We start from the raw sequence: 19,159 nt of genomic DNA on the forward strand, positions 1-19,159 counted from the left end.
TCACCTGAGGACGGCTGCTTGCGTTGTGGCCGAAACGTCGTGAGAATTATTTTATTATGTTTTATTTTTATTATTGTATTACTTCCCTTCTACGTGACTTTACCGAAAGAACCAAGAAGCTATATTGTCCATAATAGAGGTTTTTTTGGGTTAGATGGCGTCGTTAAACCCGCCACCGCCCGACAGCCAACCAGTAAGGTTTGTCACCTAAACAGACCGTGACAGTTCGTTACCAGTACCGCACCACCGGGGTGTTGGAGAGCAAAGCCGAATTGTAAATCGTCGCTCAACTCCTCTCTCTTCACCTGCCGCAGGAGCTGCCCATGGGTGCTCGCGTGGTGCGGCTGATGCCCAACACGGCGTGCCAGGTGGGAGAGGGAGCCATGGTGTTTGCCCGCGGGCGCAGCACGACGCCAGAGGAGGCGCTGCTCCTGCAGGAGCTGCTGTCGCACTGCGGCATGTGCCTCGCGGTGCCCGAGCCCTACATCGACATCCACACGGGAATGAGCGGCAGCGGCATCGCCTACGTAAGCCGCGTTCCAACACCAGAGTCATCGATCATCACACCTCCGTCACCTACGTTCAATACCAGAGTCATCGATCATCACACCTCCGTTGAATACCAGAGTCATTGATAATAATCACACGTTCGTCACCTCCGTTCAACACCAGAGTCATCGATCATCGCACCTCGGTCGCCGATGTAAGCCGCTTTCAACACCCGAATCGCCTTGGAGCCGGTTTGGACGCAGCGTGTACGTTCGCACGAAGAGTTGTCTCGCCGCAGGACGGTAACCGCGTTTGCTTCGCGACTCCCGCGCGCGCCAGGCGTACATGTTTGCGGAGGCGTTGGCGGATGGAGCCGTGAAGATGGGGATGACGAGGGCGGTGGCTGGCGACATCGCGGCCCAAACCTTGCTGGCAAGTCCCACGGCGGCGTGCGCTCGTCACCGATTGTAATCGATCCCCGGCGGTGGTGGCGGTGGCGGCGGTGGTTTCTGCAGCGCGTGGAGAGAGGGTGATCAAAGTACAGCTTGGGGTGTGTGTAGGGTGGACAGTGACGGGAAAGTTGTGAACACGTGTTGTTGTTGATGTTGTTGTTGTTGTTGTTCGGGGGGGGGGGGGGGGAATGGAAGGAGGCCTAACGGAGAATGGCTTGATGACGATGACGTCGTAAGAGGTCGGTGCCAGAAAGATGTGGCCACTACTTGAGCATATTGGCACTACCAGGCAGAGGGAAGTGGAAACAACTAATGACGAAACGCACAGTGGACACCGAATAGGGGCTATCTGCCACGGATCGTGATGATGATGACGACGACGACGACGATGAAAGATGTACGCTTGTCAAACGGACGCTCATCATCGTCAGCAGCAGCAGCTTCACCAGCATCAGCTCGACAAAAGATCTCCCACAAGGCCCCGTGGCTGATGGGATTTGTGATTTAAATTTTTATAAGTGGGGAGACTATTATGGGAAGGAGGCATATCGTCTTATCTCAGTGTGTTACTTATATTCTCCAAAACGACGCGAATGGTCAGTTTGTGTCGAGTGGTTTTGCAAACTCCGGTCATCCTCGCAGCGATATTTTGGGCTAACCATCGAACAAAGACGGCCACCGCATCGCACGCTTTCAGGTGCGCTTCTGCGGCCGTCTGGAACGCTCTTCCTTCCAATATTGGGAAGTCACTGGAGCTATGCACTTTTAAGTCTAAATTGAAAACTCATTTCTTTAGAACTGCTTTTTTGTGTTGAGTTTGTTGTCCTTCCCCCGCACCTCCGATTAGCGCGGTTGACTACGTACGGTGCGAAAGTTAAACGTACGTAATGTACGTACGGACCGGAGTCCATGTTTAATACAGAGGGGTCCTTGCCGATAAACCTCTGACAGTCCACCAACATTGCAACAGGCAGGTCTGACTTCTGGTGAGACACCGAATGTGGAAAACTGGTCCAGATCTTTGCTCGAGTGGAACCAATGCTGCTGAAATGTTGCATTCCCAGAGAGCTGTGTGGTCTACTCTTTGGTTTTTCTAAAGTCACGTAGGTAAAAAATTAAATAAAGGAAAACTAAATTAAATCACGACGTTTCGGAGGCAACACAAGCTTCCGTCTTCAGGTGGAACCGTTACAGCCAAAGTCACTGTAGTAAGTGAAGAGAGCTAAGAGAAACGCGACTATATAGGGTAAGAGTAGGGGGGGGGAGCTAGGCTGAGTTAAGCCGATTGATAACACCTAACTTCTATTCATTATGCAGGAGAGGGGGGGGCGTGAAGACGGAAGCTTGTGTTGCCTCCGAAACGTCGTGATTTAATTTAGTTCTTTTCATTTATTTTATTTTTTACCTACGTGACTTTACCGATAAAGTATGAATCCTTGCAGTCACGAAAGCTTCAAATCTAGAAGAAGCTGTGTGGCCATTGGGACGTGTGCATTTTGTATTTTTACGTGCAGGTGAATTGGCTTGTTACGTATATTCTCCACGACGGCGCTTGTTATGGGTTCAGCTCGTACAATGATAGAGTTGGGCTGTGGTGGCTGTCCACGCAGCCCGCCACCCAGCACTGCGGCAGCAGCACCGAGGGTTGGTGAGTGACCGCACAGATGTTGATAAACTCCCTTCCCGCCGTACCCCTGGCTCGCCAGGAGAGGGCGGTACAGGAAGTGGACTTGTGCATCACCTGGCCTATCCGTACGGGGATAGCGTGTTGCCCCCTCGCATGCGTGGGTTTCCTCCGGGTGCTCCGATTTCCTCCCAGTGCGTTAAACGCTCATCGCTGATCGGCCAAAAGCATCTTCGTGTGCGCGTTGCGACGATGCGTTTTGCATAAACGACGCTGCCGCTTCTGACATCACCTTGTCGTGCGAATTTCAACGATTTTCTTTGCAGGGCGCTGGAAGAATGCTTTTGCAAACCAAGGCGCATCCAAGTCAGCTGAAGGACGACGTCTCGTCTCCTGGAGGAACCACAATATACGGGATACACGAACTGGAAAAGGGGAACTTCCGATCCACGGTCATTAATGCCGTGGAAACGGCAACGGCCAGAGCCAACCATCTGGGAAAGCAGTAGGACTTGAATTTAAATGTTTACAAGCAATTACAACTCGCATTTAAGTGCTGGCAGTACGGTTGCCTGGGCTTTAATGTTGCAAAAGTGAAGAAAATCTGACTTTACAAAGGTGGAGATGCCGTAAAAACCGCGTTCGTTGTTTCGTTCGTCGTCGTTACAGTCGAGTGATGAGAATAAACGCTGATTATGACATTTTTCGTCTCCGTCTGTTTTTTTGTTGTTGTAAAATAACGTTTTGGCTATGAACACGCGTGGTCACCATTCCCCCCTCGTCCACTGGCAAAAAGCCGAGCCGGAGCTGGGCCGGGCGGTAACGAGCGCGTTTTTCCACGGACCATTCCAGAACCAAACCGTTCTAGACATCCGATTCACAAGACACCCGAATCTGTCTGGGTGGGTGGGTGGGGGGGGGGCAAGCAGGGCCAGGGGCGGTGACAACACCATCGTTGCGTCCTGACGTCATCGCACCCGAGGCAGCGGAACATAATTGGCTTTTTATACGCTTTGGTTCTTTCGGTAAAGTCACGTAGGTATAAAATAAATCACGACGTTTCGATCGCAACACAAGCGGCCTGATGACAGACGCTTGTGTTGCGATCGAAACGTCGTGATTTAATTAATTTTATTTTCTACCTACGTGACTTTACCGAAAGAACCAAAGAGTATAGATTCCTGCAGTCACGTAGGCTTCAAATCAAGATTGACGCTTTTTATGTTCATGTTTATCTTGCCTTTAAAAAAAAAAAGAAACTCATCGCTTTAAAACTGCTTTTTGTGTTTAGTTTGTTGTCCTTCCCCGGGGCGCATTCGATGAGCACGCGGTGCCAAAGAAGTGAAACACGCATACGTAGCATTTACATATTGCTATTTATACATGCTGCTCTGCACGTGTGACTTTGTGTTTTGTGTGCGGGTGCATCTGCATCGAGTACAAATCAATTTCATTTCTCTTGAAGTCTCTTGCAGTGCAGTTTCGAAAAGGTTTATTCATATTTTCCGACCGTAAAAGACACTGCGATGCAATTAAACCACATCTCCTCCAATACTTTACACAATAAACAACCCATTGGTATAGTACATTGTTATTCCAAACCCACTCCCCTTGGTATACAACACCGGTTTTACACTCGTGACAAAAAACATCGAGTACTGAAGTGCACCAACAGGATACCGTTTATAGACTTAAAACACGACGTTTGAGAGACACGTGCTAAAGATTTCTCGCGCGTTCCTTTCGGGAGCGCTCGTAATTACCGAAGGAACGTCGCGGAAGCAAAGTGAACCACGCGTTTACTTTTTGAACATTGCCAAGTAGTGGTTGACGCGACGATGGTCCCTTCGTTTGAGATGCACGGATTGTATTTTTACAATAACAATGGTATGTACAGACATGATGGGGAGTTTTCTTTCCCTTCTAACAGCAGCATATTGTCAAACCACAACACGCAGGCACACAGACAGTGGGAGACTGTCACAACTCACAATTGCAATTCGATATTCACCACCTCCTGTCCAAATCTTGGCGCGGCACGGGGGTTGGTTTTTTGTTCGCGCGCGTAAAACTTGCTCATCGGTGCGGAATGTAGGCGAGTTACGAACACCCCTGGACCCAATGAGGTTCTGAGAACGTCCTTGCAAATCGTAATTTCCCCCAACTCGAGTCCTCTCAAGCCATTTCAAGTCCTTCCTCTACCCACCCCCCCCCTCTACCCCCCCCCCCCCCCCGTAGCTTATTCTCTGCACGAGCAAACTAACTGTGCAATGGAGACTTGCGAGCGCGTCAAGCCTACGACTAGATTCGCCGTCGCGGGCCTAAGAGATGAGAGAAGTTTGCTACTAAAGTGAGGTGTTTGGCTTGGATATACAGCGCGGCGAGTGGATGCTTAGGGCGGACCACTTGGACATGTGACGGTGGGCTTCTGAGGGTTGGAGAAAGCATGTTTAGGCCGAGGGCCAGGAGTATGTTTTGGCCTCTGTTCTTCACATCTACCGAGATTAGCACTGGTCACCCCCCACCCCACCACCCCACCTTAAGCGCACGCTCATTCATTCGAGCTTGAAGTTTTACGCGAGTTTTGATAAGTTGTGCGGAAAGTTTAAGATGTCTCGTTGTTAACGCTGGGACCCTTGCTTAGCCGCACCACCTCCTGAGATAGCAATTCCATGTCCTGCAAAATATAAAAGCAAACAAACATTCGCGTCAACGTTTCGTGCCTGGAAAATCAAACGCGCGTTACGAAAGTTGACGGAGCCTGGCAGGCGCTTGTCAACACAGAATCCCGCGACGAATCGTCAACACGCCGCCGCCTCTCCTCCGAGCCCACTGATCTGACTCGCGTCTTTAACGCTTCCCATCCAGCGGCGACAATACCGCAATTTATTTTTTCAAATTTTTTGTTATCTTTTCCCAAATAAAAAATTTCTAAAAGTAGGTTTTTTCGGTAAAGTCACGTAGGTAAAAAAATAAAATTAATAAAAGCTCTCATGAGATTGTCTTTTCCGAGACCAAGGTACTCTGCAAACCTCCTGGCTACCATCAAAGGTTTGTACACGAAGCCATCCAAATATACAAACACAGACATAATTTCAACCTAAGAGTATGAATCCTTGCAGTCACGAAAGCTTCAAATCTAGAATTGTTCTTAAAGTCCCCACCTTTTACCTCCCCCCCACCCCCCGCTCCTTTAAATGGTCCAGTTGCATCGGGACTGTCCCCCGGGAAACCCGGTCACGCGAGCCACGTGCTGCATCGTGCTTATCGTGTTTTGTTTACGATCAAAATAAAATGTCCTTAAAGATCGGTGCCTCGTGCAATGGTTGCCAAGTTACGGCGCCGTGGTAACCGTCGTTATTACTGTCATTTTAACGGACCCTTAACACACGGTGACGTTAACTCTGCAGCAAGCGCCTCTGTGGGGGGGAAAACATCGGTCGTTCTACGGACAGACAGATCGACCGACCGATCGAGGTCGGGGGTTAGCAAGGGGGGCTCTTCCTGCACCTATGGTCGCGTACAGTGTTCCCTCGCTATGGCTGTCCGCGAATCGCATCCGGACCACTCTACACGGCTGCACCGCGAGAGAGAAACAATAAAGTGATGAAAATGTAACGCGACAAAGCGATGACAAAATGGTAATGCGCAGCAGACTCGTAAATTAAGCTACGTTCATTTGTATACTTTTATTTGATACTTTCATATATTTGTATTTACTTCATCTTTATTATAAGCAATTTTAATTTTTCGTGTTATAATTTCCATTTATTTGATAGTTTTTTTTCACGTATTTATTTAAGGTAATTAATGAAAATGTATTTAAGGTAATTCATGAAAAAATGTATTTAAGGTAATTCATTAAAATTATATCTCATTATCCGCGAAAACTGCTGTTCGCGAGCATCACCGCAACGTGTCACCCCACCACCCCACCACTCCCTCCCCTCGCGAATAACCAGGCAAAAAATAAAATGCACCGGCGTTCACCTTTTGGAGGTACATGTTTTTGGTGAGCTGCTCCTCCAGCATGTGCTGCAGCTTTTTGTTCATGTCCCTCACGCTGTCGTCCCCCGGCTTCACGAGGTCCCGGAACACGCTGCCGATGCTGCTCCGGTCGGCGTGGGCGTGCGCGTGGGCGTGCGCCGCGGCCGTGTCTTCAGAGTAGGTAGTAAAATTAAAACATGGGGCAGGTGGCTTTGCGTGTAAGATTATAATATACCAATACCCATACCCGCCATTCGCCACTAAGTGACGGTGACGTCACCGCGGCGCCTGTGCCGGGCCGGGTGCACTTTGAGGCTACCACGTGAAGTGTCAAAGGCTCGCTGACGGGAGGTCTCTGGACAGACCCAGGTGCCATGGGTTGACTGACTGAGATGACCGGCATATGTACCACCAGCTGTACTCCCTACTGTGCCAACCTGCTGCATTTTAGCTGCCCGGCGCTACGCTCGTTGTTGTGAGCGTTGCTCCTCCGCCCTCCATTGTTGTTGGAGGGCGACTGCCTCCAACTGCCCAGCAGCGTCCTTCACGAGCCTCCTCCACGGAGGCCGATCTTGGTACCGCTGGTACCAGTCGTCGGCGGGTCAATATAAATAATTTATATTTAGATTTTTCTGCGTGGGTTTCCTCCGAGTTCCTCCAGTTTTCCTTCCCACTGCTAAACGAGCGTGCGATTCGGAACTACGTTCGGTACGGCTTTTTGCCGTTTGGATACAATCTGGGACCGTTCAATTCGGCACCCACAGTACCCAGCGATGATTGCTACGCGATTCCCAGTAGAGTATATTTTAGAGTAATTAAAAATATTTCTTGCCAAATTTGGACCGTGTCATCAACACACCACGGCCTACTCTTCTGCAAAATGATGTGACGTGACCTTTAGCGTCTCGTTACGAAGCGGGCGGTGCTCATTCGCGGTGAATACATCCGCGGTATTAACCGGAGCCGGGGGACGGGAGGGGGGTCCTGCTGGAGTCAAACCGCCAACGGCTACAACCCGCACACGCTGCGTATAATAGCGGCTTGATGGGCGAGTAACGACAATTCCCAACGCTCGCGATGCGCGCATCGGATCATGCGGGCGAGGAAAGATGATTTTTACATTCTTTGATCATTTTTTCCCGTGGAATTGCACCACAAAGGCGATCGTTTAATTTAGTTTCATGGTCGAAGGAAAACGACGGGAAGGAAAATTGGCGCGGTAACTAACGCCGCAAACAAGAAATTAAAATGCAAAGTTGGGTCGGTGGGAATGTCGATACAAATATAATTACCTATCCGACTTTCCATGACGTACGCCTCAATGATCGCGTTCTTCTTGCAGATGTCCTCAGCCATAGAGGAGCTGTTGGCTTCCAGGTGTTTTACCTTCACACGCAGAGCAGCATCAAGTAGTCAGCCGGGACGTTACGAGACGTTTTGCCGTCCCATCCCATTCACGTGCGAGTGGCGGGTGTGCGACTGCCAGGTGAGCGGCGATCGCTACGGCGAGTGGGATTGTCTCGTGTCTGGCGTATTGCCGAGCGTCTGGTGAGTAACGGCACCTGGTATCTGGCGAGCGTTTGGCGAGTGCGAGTGGTGAGTGGTGACTGTCACGTGAGCGGTGAGGTGTGTGTGTGTGCGCTTTCCAAGACTCCTGTGATTTTAAAAAGCTTCCATACAATTCTGTCGTTTGCTGTGTGTCCATTTAGATGTAAAAAAGCAGACGCCAAGGTATTTTTACCTTCTCCTCCAAGTTCCACTTCTCCTGCTGCAGCTCTGCGATGCGCTGGAACATATCCGTCACCTCGTCGTCTGACAAATCAGCGGGACGTGACGTGTGAGGGCTCTCCGTATGCTGCTGGCACCACAAACACAACAAACACGGGACGCGGTTTTATTCAGAGCGTTAACGACGACGATTTCGACTTGCAGCGCGTCGCCCAGTAGCAGTAGTAGTCGCTCGCTCTCGGAACAGAAGCTGCCGAACATGCCGGTGCGTTATAAATCTTGGATTGATCGAGATCGACTCAGAGGCGTGAGGAATCACGGACAAGCAGGAAGGCAGCCACGCGACGAGGCAGCGCCAACCATTGCCCAAGCTCTGCGATCCTCTATATATTAATGTGTTCGGCGTTAATTTTATTTAGAGAGTCGTAGTGCCGTTGTTTTTCAAGACGTTGTAACTCACCGCAGAGAACCGTAGCTACACGACTGCGCTCTACGACAGCTGGCGCCAAACCGCACCACACACCCTCCCGCATGGCCTTGTGGGAGCCTCGGTACCAATAAAGTTATTACATTTTTTCTTCCGATGACGTACACGTGACGTACACGTGACGTACACGTGACGTACACGTGGCGTACACGTGACGTACACGTGACGTACACGTGACGTACACGTGACGTACACGTGACGTACACGTGGCGTACACGTGACGTACACGTGGCGTACACGTGGCGTACACGTGACGTAAACGTGACGTACACGTACGTCATCGGAACGGGAAAGAGTTAACGAGCATTTACACGTGGTAGGAAACCACAGCACCCGGAGGAAATCGACGTGTGTGCGTGGGGGAAACGCCCCATCGAGTGACGCAAGCGCCGTCGCTGCGACCGCACCTTGCTGGATGAGGGCGTCTCTCGCATGATATCCCGGTAGCTGAAGGACGAGATGCTGCTGCTATCGCCGGTCTGCGTTCGTGTTGGCGAGCACATGTCGGACAAATTGAGCTCCTCCATTCCTGGAACACAGAGGTGGCGAAACGCTCCGATGTCAGCGCGAGTTGAAGAGTGACGAACCCGTAATATTCATAACCAAGGTTTGGCGACCAGCTTCATTGGCCCATCTGCCAGCAACTGTGGAAAATCGCCTGATGAAGCCAGTTGCAATCACCAGTGACCCATCACGGTTCTCGAATTGTAAATGTTGTGGGTTTACTCTCAAAACACATCGGTGTGCTGAAATACTAACTGGCATATTTTGTCCTGTTAGCGAGCTTGTATTAAGGCTGTAAAAACACAATGCGGTGGTGTGGTCAGGACGGGGCCTGACTGCATTTGTGACAAGCCTTACTAATTGGCTGTGTCGGTTGGTGGCGGATTTAACAACATCGATATTTACGCGATCCAACCCAAAAACAAAAACATTATTACGAATAATAATGGTCGCGAAAGCCTGCGCGCGTAATATTCACCGGATATTTGATTGCAATAAAATCGTGCCATTCTGACAAAGTTTTCGTGACTGCGGGAATCCACAATATATATAATATTTTATTTCTACCTACGTGACTTTGCCGAACTAACCAAAGAGTTTGACAAAGTTGTTGAGCGCAGGGCCCCCCCCGAAAGGCCCAAAACGTCAAGCGGCCAGCAACCGACAGAGCCGGCCGTAGTTTCACGGCGGGTGGAGATGCTGCCGTTGCTGCTATCCGTGTAGAATCCCAACCGAGGAAAATTTGCAGACAAATTTCAACGACAAGTGGAGGAAGACCAGGTGATGACGGCCTATCGCACGACGTCACGCGATCTTGAAACGTCCACTGTGCAGCGGACGGCGGGTATTTACGAACTGCTGCAACAAGTAGCGTGCGCGCGAACCGCCCGGCCACGTGACCAAACGTCTGGGTCATTCTCTTCGTCCGCCGGATACTGTGGATGCCGAATTGAACGGTCCCAGATTGTATCCAAACGGCAAAAAGCCGTATCCCGAACGTAGTTCCGAATCGCACGTGTGTACGACAGTGGCCTGATGTTTAGCGTGGGAGCTGTTGGCTCATAGTGAGAGAGGGGGGGGACAAATTGTGCTGAAGCAGAGTGTATGAAAGCACTGCTTAAGTTTCCTCTGGCCGGGCAGAACATCATCATTGATTCGAGCTCGCCGCTATACTTCCAGCTTGCCGCTACACTTTGAACACCTGAAACATCGCACCACATAGCAGCTTTCATTTCACGAGGCATACTCTGCAGAAGGCACGCTCGGTGAAGTCTGCCTCGGGTTTTGCCTCATTAAAAGCAACTGGAATATATTTTGGTTAAATGGAGTAAATGTTACGGATTTGTCGTGACCGACCTCAATCGTTGCTCATGAGAACTGTTCTTCAATTCGCCCGGTGAGGCTCAAACGACAGTAATTGGAGCGCTGTTAAACGCGCCTACACCACCTGACAATTTAACTTGTTTGGTCGCATCGGCTGGCGGAGGCTTCTTACGACACAGATTTGGCCAGATCGTTACGTGGCAAAACCCAAAACTCTATTAGGATTCGTAATAATAATGCAGGGCAGCCAAAACCTACGTCAGTTTAACACGTAGGCCTTTCGTGACCAATATTATTCATAATAAAGGTTTTTGGGTCAGATCGCGTTATTTATAAATGTGTCGTAACCCTCCACCACCCGACACGACCAAACAGTAAAACATGTGTCACGTTTACAAAGGACAAAATAATTCACGTATTTAGCCTTCAGCGGTATTTGTACCGAATTTATATCCGTCATGATCTCGAACCGACGACGATTATTACCTGCGCGCATTTTGCTGTTGGTTAAGAAATCCTGTAGTCTCTCCTGCACCCGATCCGCCCTCTTCCGCTCCAACTGCAGCTGCCTCTTCAGATCCTTGAGCTGAGCGAGCGTGCAAAGGGAAGAAGAAGAAAAACCCACAAGACATCGTCACCTAATGCGATCATCGCCAGAGACGCTCTCGGGCATCGTGATTCACCAGCAACGTTGTAAACTATATCATTTAGAAACACGGCAGTAATGATTACCCACGTGCCGCTTATAAAGTAACAGATGCGCAATTCAGAAGCGGGGCTACGTACTTGTGAAATAATAATAATAATAAGATAAACCAACTTTACAAAACCTATTAATACACTTCCGCTTATTACACTTTCAGTTAATTTCGTAAATGTATTTATCGTATCATTATTCTCGTGCCGAGTGTCTTCTGCTGCTGCTGTGTCCTGTACGGCGCTTTGAGGTCCTCGATGAAAAGCGTCTCTGAAGGAGTGAGCCAGAGCAGCTGCTTCTTGGGAACTTACCGCAGCGCTTCCCTTTTTCTCGACGATCCTCTGCTGGTCAACAACATCCTTCAGCTCCTGTCAAAAACAACAACAACAACAACAAAAAAGAACACACCACGGCACCCGAGGCACAGTTTTACAATTTCAACCAAGGCCGAGCACAATTCGCGTAAGCGGAAAGCATCGGACAAGGGAAATGTTGTAAATTACAAACGAGGCTGCAGGTACACGTTTTGGATAGTGGACAGCAGAATAAAACGCAAATCTAAGATCGCAAATGCTGCAGCGGTTGCTCGATACGGCCCTGCCATCGCTATACAGGGTGCTTAAACATTCTTTCGGGAAAGTCACGTAGAAGAGAAATAATAAAATAATAAAATAAAACATAAATGTTTACATATGCAACTGTGCGTGTGTACATGCATTGCGTGTCTCTAGCTTTTCCGACTCGCACCGTGCTTTTGAAGCAAGTGCAAAGCACACGCGTCCGCGCAGTGTTTCAGCCCGGGCGATCGCTTTGCGATTGACGGCGGTGCGATACAGCAGCAGTACGATTGCCCCCCTCTCCCCAACTCGACCGCACAACGAAGACTCGGTGGTGCATCGGAGGCCTTTCGGTAAACCCACGGTGCCCTCCGTTTCAACGTAGAGCTCAACTTCACCAACCTGCTTCAAATGCTCGATTTCCTGCTTCAGTTCCGCCTCCCGCTGCAACATGTTCTCCAACTCTTGCTTGAGATGAACCGCCTCTTCCATTTTTCTCTGTGACGAAAAAACAAACAAGGCCACACGGTGAATTAATGCACCTTCGGATAAGCTTTTGACATCCGAATTCAGACACTTTTATACGCACGCTCTGATGCAAAAGTCACATGACTTTCGATAGCCGTTCCAACGTGACGCGTAGGGCTTTGACAACCCCTGTTTTTAGGCTCGGATCGCCGGTGGAAGCAAAACGTGCGTCGGTGCACCCTCCTGTGCCCGAGGCAGCCATCGAATAAAGCTGTCACGTGACGAACAAAACGCGGCCGATCTATCACTGCAAATCCGCGTTTTGGTGGTAGTTGCAACCAGCATCGTCACGCAGGTGTCAGGATTGTGTCAACAACGACGCTTGCTTGTTTGTCAGGCCAGTTGCACAGCGACTACTATTTTCTCTTAGAAAACCTCATCGCCGGTCAACCTCTTCAGTCTCTTCTCCAGATTCTCACCGAGTTTTAAATTGCAACCGTTCTCGTCGTCCCACATTTTGGATTTGCAGTTGGAGGCCCCGAGTCGGGCTCCGATGTCTCGAGCGCGCAGCCCTGCCGCCGCCGCTGCATTCCGCGCCAATTACTCCGCTGTCGCGCGAGCCACGTGTACTCAACAAACGCGGCGATTTAACACTCGCAAAAAAATGCCAACGCGTTCGTCAATAGCGCCGTGTGGCCTTTAAAGGAACGACGTTTAAATCGCCGACGTTTCCGGATAATGGCCCTCCTTCACAGCGCGCACTTCTCACGTGCGCTGTGACGTAAGGCCCAAATATCCTTGGTCGGGGACGCCTACTCAGCGGGTTTTTGTCGTCGTCCCCCGTCTGTGCAATTTTAACTGCCCCTTCTTCACAGCGCACACGTGCCGGCCACCGATGCTCATCGCCCAAGAAAACGTCGCCGACAATATTTTTTGTTCCTTTTAAGGGCCACGCACGGTGTCATTGACGAATGCGTCGGGGAGCGTTTTTGTTCAACTGTGCCTCGAGCTCCACTGTTAGCAGCAGCAGCAGCGGCGGCGGCGGGCAGCATCGCCAGACAACATGTTCCAGAAACGTGGTGCACCTGCTACAATCGCCCACGTGCGGCAACCCGTCATCGCGTCGTGCGTGACGGCGCGGCGTGGCAGTGGCGTTCGATCAATCCAAGCGATTCCTAAACATCGTCCGCTAGTAAAGGGATTGAAGGTGTGCCGGCCGGTGTACAGCTGTGTGCAGGGTGGCACAGCGTGCAAGCGGCGGAGGGCGAGCGGTGCGCCCGTTACTTGGGAATCCAGCCGGTGCTGCTCCTGCAGCTGCTGGATGCGACCCTGATGCTCATCGAGGTTCTTCTTCGCCAGCTCCTGGTGGGTGCGGGAAAATAAACAGGAGTTGAGAATTTTTGTTACGAGTGTGGAAACCGCGTGGGTCGTAGCAGAAGCTAGAGCACGGATCTAACGAGAGAGAAAGGAGAGAGAGAAAGAAGACCCCTTCCTGACAGTTCACCAGCACTGGCTCGAGCAAGGCCTCTGCTGATGAGACAATCAATGGCGAAACCGGTGCCGAGTTTGAGGAAGGTTAGCGTCTCGATAAGCTGCGACTTCCTGTCTCGTCGTCTGTTAAAAACTCTAACAGATAAGTGGAAATCCTCCCCGTAGAGGGCATTCATTCTAGATTTAAAGCTTTTGTGACTGCAAGGATTCATCCTCTTAGTTTTTTTTTCCTCAAGAGATGCCACGACAACAACTTAAGCGGTTGTGCTTTCGCGACGTTGTCCCACCTGAAGAAGGACGCTTGTGTTGCGCCCGAAACGTCGTGAGTTAATTTTGTTGTTTTCATTTATTTTATTTTATTTATTTTTCACCTACGTGACTTTACCGAAAAACCAAAGAGTATGAATCCTTGCAGTCACGAAAGCTTCAAATCTAGAATGAACAGGCACGGTGTTCGCCCGCTCTCGACGAGGATGACCAAAGAAAGAGACTTCTTACCTCTGCGTCCTGGAGACGTCTCTCGTACCAGCCCTTCGAACTCTCCAAACCCGCTATTTGGCTTTGGAGGCCGTTGGCCATCTCCTTCAGTCCCTCCAACTCCTTTGTCTTCATCTGAAAGAAACCGTCCCCCGCGCGCGAGAAGACGCGTTTTACGACGGGCGCGCTCGCCAACATCGCCGACACCGCCCGGCGGGGTCAGGCGCGTTTCGCCGCTCTGTGCAAGAGGCTCGCGGTTTGCGCCCCAGTGGCGGCCCTGCTTAATACTGCGGCGTAATAACCAGAAAAAAATACACGGCGTAGGCTTCACAGCGAACGTTTAACATCCCCTGATATCATTGTGTTTTAAAGCAAAAACAAAGCTCGCCGATACGAATCCCGCTGGTACAGGACAGCTACTCGACGCAGAGGAGCCGACTGAACACACTTTCCACCGTGCAACCGTGCAAGCGTGCCGGGGCTGTGCCGATCCAGCCCAGCGTGGGTCAGGATGGGCCGGCCGATTTTTCACCGCAAAGGGGCGGAGTCGTGCCGCCGACGTCACGAGCAACCTGAGGTCGCAAACGGGTTTTGATTCCTTACCCGTACCCATACCCGGCCGCACCAGGGTCGCAAACGGGTACCCGTACCTGTACCGGGCCGTACCCGTACCCTACCCGTACCCGGCCGGGTACGGGTAGGGTACGGGTATCGGGTACCTGATTGCGACCTCTGGGATGAAGCCACGTTGCAGGCGCGGGTGGGTTGATTCTAGGAACTTGAATTGTGAGAAGAGACAAGACGTTGGGAAATGAGTGACAAACAGTTACTCACCTGTGACTCACGGCCTACCCGTACCCGTACCCGGCCGCACCAGAGTCGCAAATGGGTACCCGTACCCGGCCGGGTACAGGTAGCCGGGTATCGGGTACGGGTATCGGGTACCCGGTTGCGACCTCTGCGAGCAACGGACGAGTCGATACGCGTGTGCACGGAACGTCGCGCGCGCAGATGAACGTGTCGCTAACGTTCACGGATCTGCTCGGCGAGGACGAGCCAGACGCCGGGTGTCTCTCGTGAGGCCGGCGTATCACGCTTTGATTTGGGCTCGGCACGGCAAATAGCCGGTGGAAAAACACCCGTAACCGTGAGGGCCCCTTGCTGCTTCGGCTCGGATGTGCCAGTGGAAAAGGGGGGGTGTGTACCCAGAGGAGAATGCTGGCCACCCTGGAGAATCACGACAATGAAAGCTCAGGGTGCCCCCCCCCAACTTAAGCGTGAGCAGTGGTGGTGCCGGGTGGCTTCAGAGGTTCGCGGGCTGAACCAGAACCGCCGAGATCCGGGGGTTCAAATCTCAGCGACCGCTCGCTGCCGAGCTGGGGTTCTCGGCGACAGTGAGTTTATCGACGCTGTCGAGTAACCAACACGGCGGCACAAAACACGTCCACCTGCTGCCCGACGACAAGAGGTCAGCGAGTCCGTCGTGCGCGTGGATAATGGGAACGCGCGGGCAGAGATTAAAAGTAGGATTCATAGGTACGGCGGTTTTGTGGATTCGTTTCGACACAGGACGCGACACCAACAACTCTTGTCCTGATGCCGACACAAACCGGAAACGTATGCACGTGTGAACTTCTTTCGCACCGTACGTAGCCAACCGTGCTAATCGGAAGTGCGTCACCTACACGATACGTGTTACGCAAAGCGCAAGGCAGCAGCCGGGACGACCGACTGCAGGAAGTCGATCGCCGCCCCCCCCCCCCACCGACCCCATCACCCCCCCCCCACTCCCGCTCACCTTCTCATCTTTTAGCTGGGCACGCAGCTCGTCGGCCGAGCGGACCATCTCCTCGTGCAGCTCGCGCAGCTCGCGCTCGTAGCGGGCGCGCACCCCCAGCACCTCCTTGTCGTGCGCCAGCTGCAGGGTGGACAGCGCTTCCTTGTGCCGGCCCTTCTCCTGCTGCGTCTCGATCGCCAGCGCGTCCAGCATCGACTTCCTCTTGACGGCGAGCTGCACAGTCGCGCGTTCAACAAGCGCAGACGCGGAGAGGCCCATCTTGTAGAGAGCCCTTCGGCCTGAAAGTGGCGTTGTCGGCACCCGAGCGTGGCGGCGACCGCTAACAGGGTGGGGCGGCGGGGGGGACTTTTCTTGACGCGTTTTACCTCTCGATCGGAAACCCGTACGACGGCAGGTTCGCCGTGGTAGCTTTAAACGGGGTGCGCGCCATAGCACGCTTGACGGGGGGGCATCGCTTTGGAAGAAAAGTAGCGAACGCGACACTAAGCACTTTGGGATGTGAAAACAAATCGAAAGCGGTGCATGTGAAAGGGACGGCGCTAAGGGGAAGATTTCTTGCCCACGGTCGACACGTCCCATGGTGCATATTAGTAACTGGAGTTTGTGACCCCAGGTTGGACTGTTAGCAAGGCCCCTAGACTGATGGGCGAAATGAGTGCAATGCTTCACACACACACACAAACGCATGGAGTGCTGTGTAAAGTCATCGTAACGAAACAGTAGCATATTAAATGTACTCTTTTAATAAGTGTCGTAAAATGGAGTAAATGTATGCTCTTTTACGCCATTGGCAATGCTCTCTCTTCACGTGTTTTTACTATTATCGTAATCATAGTAACGTAGATCGCTCTTGATGAATGCAATTCTGCAGGCGTTACGGATCCCGGCGGCAATTCCAAACGTCACGCTCGCGCGAACGAGGCATTCACCTTGTTGGCCTCCTCCAAGTCTGCTTGCAACCCGACTTTTTCCGCGGACAGCTCCTGCAGCCGATCGTGCGTGCGGGCCTTCTCACGCGCTGCCTCCTAGGCCGCAAGCAAACCGCAACGCGTGCGTGCGCGCAAACATAAACGTCTGGTCAACGAACCGCAACGCTCACCAGACATGTGAAATACAGGGCAGAGGTCGCAACCGGGTACCCGATACCCGTACCCTATCCGATACCCGGCTACCCGTACCCGGCCGGGTACGGGTACGGGTACCCGTTTGCGACCCTGGTGCGGCCGGGTACCGGTACGGGTACGGGTAGACCGTGAGTCACTGGTGAGTAACCGTTTGTCACTCATTTCCCAACGTCTTGTCTCTTCTCACAATTCAAGTTCCTAGAATCAACCCACCCGCGCCTGCAATATGGCTTCATTCCAGAGGTCGCAATCAGGTACCCAATACCCGTACCCTACCTGTACCCGGCCGGGTACGGGTAGGGTACGGGTACCTGTTTGCAACCCTGGTGCGGCCGGGTACGGGTACGGGTAAGGAATCAAAACCCGTTTGCGACCTCTGATACAGGGTGGCCATTAATTCAGGACACATTGATCATGCATATTCGTCCCATGCCATTACATGCAGTTCAAAAAACACGGTCATTAATAATATAAATGATATACACAGGGTGGCCCAAAATCCAGGACACATTGATGACGCATATATGTTAGTCCCATGCTATTAGAAACTGTTCAGAAAGACGGTCATTAAAAATATATTGTATATTCTTAGGATTTTTCGGTAAAGTCACGTAGGTAAAAAATTTACTTTTATTAATTTAATTTTTTTACCTACGTGACTTTACCGAAAGAACCAAGAATACTTTGCGATTTGTCAAAATAAAACAATAACCCTGTGTGTCCTGACTTTTGGCCCACGCTGTATAGAGAAACCGTGACGTTGATACCAAAGCGCAACCACCACGAGATCCAGAAGACGCATACCTGGTACTGCGATGTCAGCGATTCCCTCTCCGACACCAGATTACTCTTCAGCAGTTGAAGCTGGTGGACTTCTTCCGTCAAGCTCATATTTTGTTCTTTCAAAAGATTGATCTCCACCGTTCTTGTCGTTTGAATCTACAATCGAGAGAAAGACTACTCGAAGCACGCTCACTCACTCGTACTTTTCCCCCAACAGCGCAACAAAAACACAACCGCCTACATATCACCGCTGCGTGAAGGGCAACCGCTCAAATTCCAAACGGTGACCTGCGGGGTTTGGGATGAGGGGTGTATTGGAGACGGCGGGCGTGTTTAGTCACCCACCACAACTCGGTCAGGCTTTGGTGAAACGTTCACTCAAACCGTGGATGTGCGAGAGACAGCAAGGAAGAAGCCACAAACCCAAATGGGAGGGATGTGCTGCTCTATATTTATTGGGTGGTGAGGCCTTCATCCAGTGCAGTCAACTGACCATAGTTGATGTTTAAAAAATATTATTCTATTCTAATCATGCGTTTGGCAATAAATTCAGGAGCTATGTGGCAATGTTGAGGTCTACTGGCCACGATGAGAGGGCTTCAGGAGAGAGCTTGTGTAGTTTTGCTGTACCTCCTCTGTTGGAGGAGCGCAGGCTCGAGTGGTTTACTTAGAATATGGGTTGCATGTCCACAGTCGCACAACTGTGGCTGGCTCTTTAATGTTCCGTTTACGAAGGAGATGTGGCACATCGGCCTGTTGCTGTTCTCATGAGGTTGATGGTTCCACCACCAGAAGTCATCGAGGATAAGGAATGTCGAAGCGATAAGGTGCGGTGATGTGTGGTGATATTTGGGTTGTGAATAAGGTGTTTATTCAGGACATCCGCACTGTTCCGCCAGCAAGCGGGAGGGAAACTTCTGAATTTAACGCGATTTTTACAGCACGGTTCTTCTCTAACGTTCTAAAAATGTATACAAGCACACAGAAAACAACGTCCACAATTCAACTCCTTTACCAGTGGTAAAGGAGGTCTCATAGTGTAAATGCTTACCCCGAGCTGTCAATACTCTGATAGTGCGCTGTTTTTGAGTTGTACGCCTTTTGGCGTCATCTGGTCCAACACCAATGGAGACTAGGCTCTAAGAAAAGCTGTCTCGGGTGTGGACCAAT

The 19,159-nt window shown here is 51.1% G+C and overlaps 2 protein-coding genes across 3 annotated transcripts in view; one reads left to right on the forward strand and one right to left on the reverse strand.

Moving 5' to 3' along the window:
• Positions 1-287: 287 nt before the first annotated feature.
• PYCR3 (pyrroline-5-carboxylate reductase 3) lies at positions 288-3,266 on the forward strand (the record flags this gene model as incomplete). The annotated part of the gene is made up of 3 exons (XM_078614330.1): positions 288-527; positions 829-921; positions 2,892-3,266. Coding segments are annotated over 3 exons (516 nt in total), but the record flags the coding sequence as incomplete, so codon positions are not given.
• A 774-nt stretch (positions 3,267-4,040) lies between these two features.
• GRIPAP1 (GRIP1 associated protein 1) overlaps positions 4,041-19,159 on the reverse strand; it is a 34,897-nt gene continuing 19,778 nt past the window's right edge. Inside the window, exons 16-28 of one of the 2 annotated variants that reach the window (XM_078614372.1) lie at positions 18,011-18,145; positions 17,012-17,107; positions 16,083-16,295; positions 14,306-14,419; positions 13,601-13,678; positions 12,251-12,346; positions 11,603-11,659; positions 11,081-11,180; positions 9,175-9,296; positions 8,294-8,407; positions 7,845-7,938; positions 6,556-6,722; positions 4,041-5,242 (exon numbers count right to left, since the gene is read on the reverse strand). In XM_078614372.1, coding sequence (XP_078470498.1) covers positions 5,171-5,242; positions 6,556-6,722; positions 7,845-7,938; positions 8,294-8,407; positions 9,175-9,296; positions 11,081-11,180; positions 11,603-11,659; positions 12,251-12,346; positions 13,601-13,678; positions 14,306-14,419; positions 16,083-16,295; positions 17,012-17,107; positions 18,011-18,145 — 1,458 coding nt within the window. In that variant the 3' untranslated portion in view covers positions 4,041-5,170. Of the gene's footprint in view, positions 5,243-6,555; positions 6,723-7,844; positions 7,939-8,293; positions 8,411-9,174; positions 9,297-11,080; positions 11,181-11,602; positions 11,660-12,250; positions 12,347-13,600; positions 13,679-14,305; positions 14,420-16,082; positions 16,296-17,011; positions 17,108-18,010; positions 18,146-19,159 lie in introns of both variants that reach the window. The other variant, XM_078614370.1, reaches the window with a different exon arrangement.

This window comes from Lampetra planeri, chromosome 44 (genome assembly GCF_965212315.1).
Source record: "Lampetra planeri chromosome 44, kcLamPlan1.2.h2, whole genome shotgun sequence".
Classification (NCBI taxonomy): Eukaryota; Metazoa; Chordata; class Hyperoartia; order Petromyzontiformes; family Petromyzontidae; genus Lampetra; species Lampetra planeri.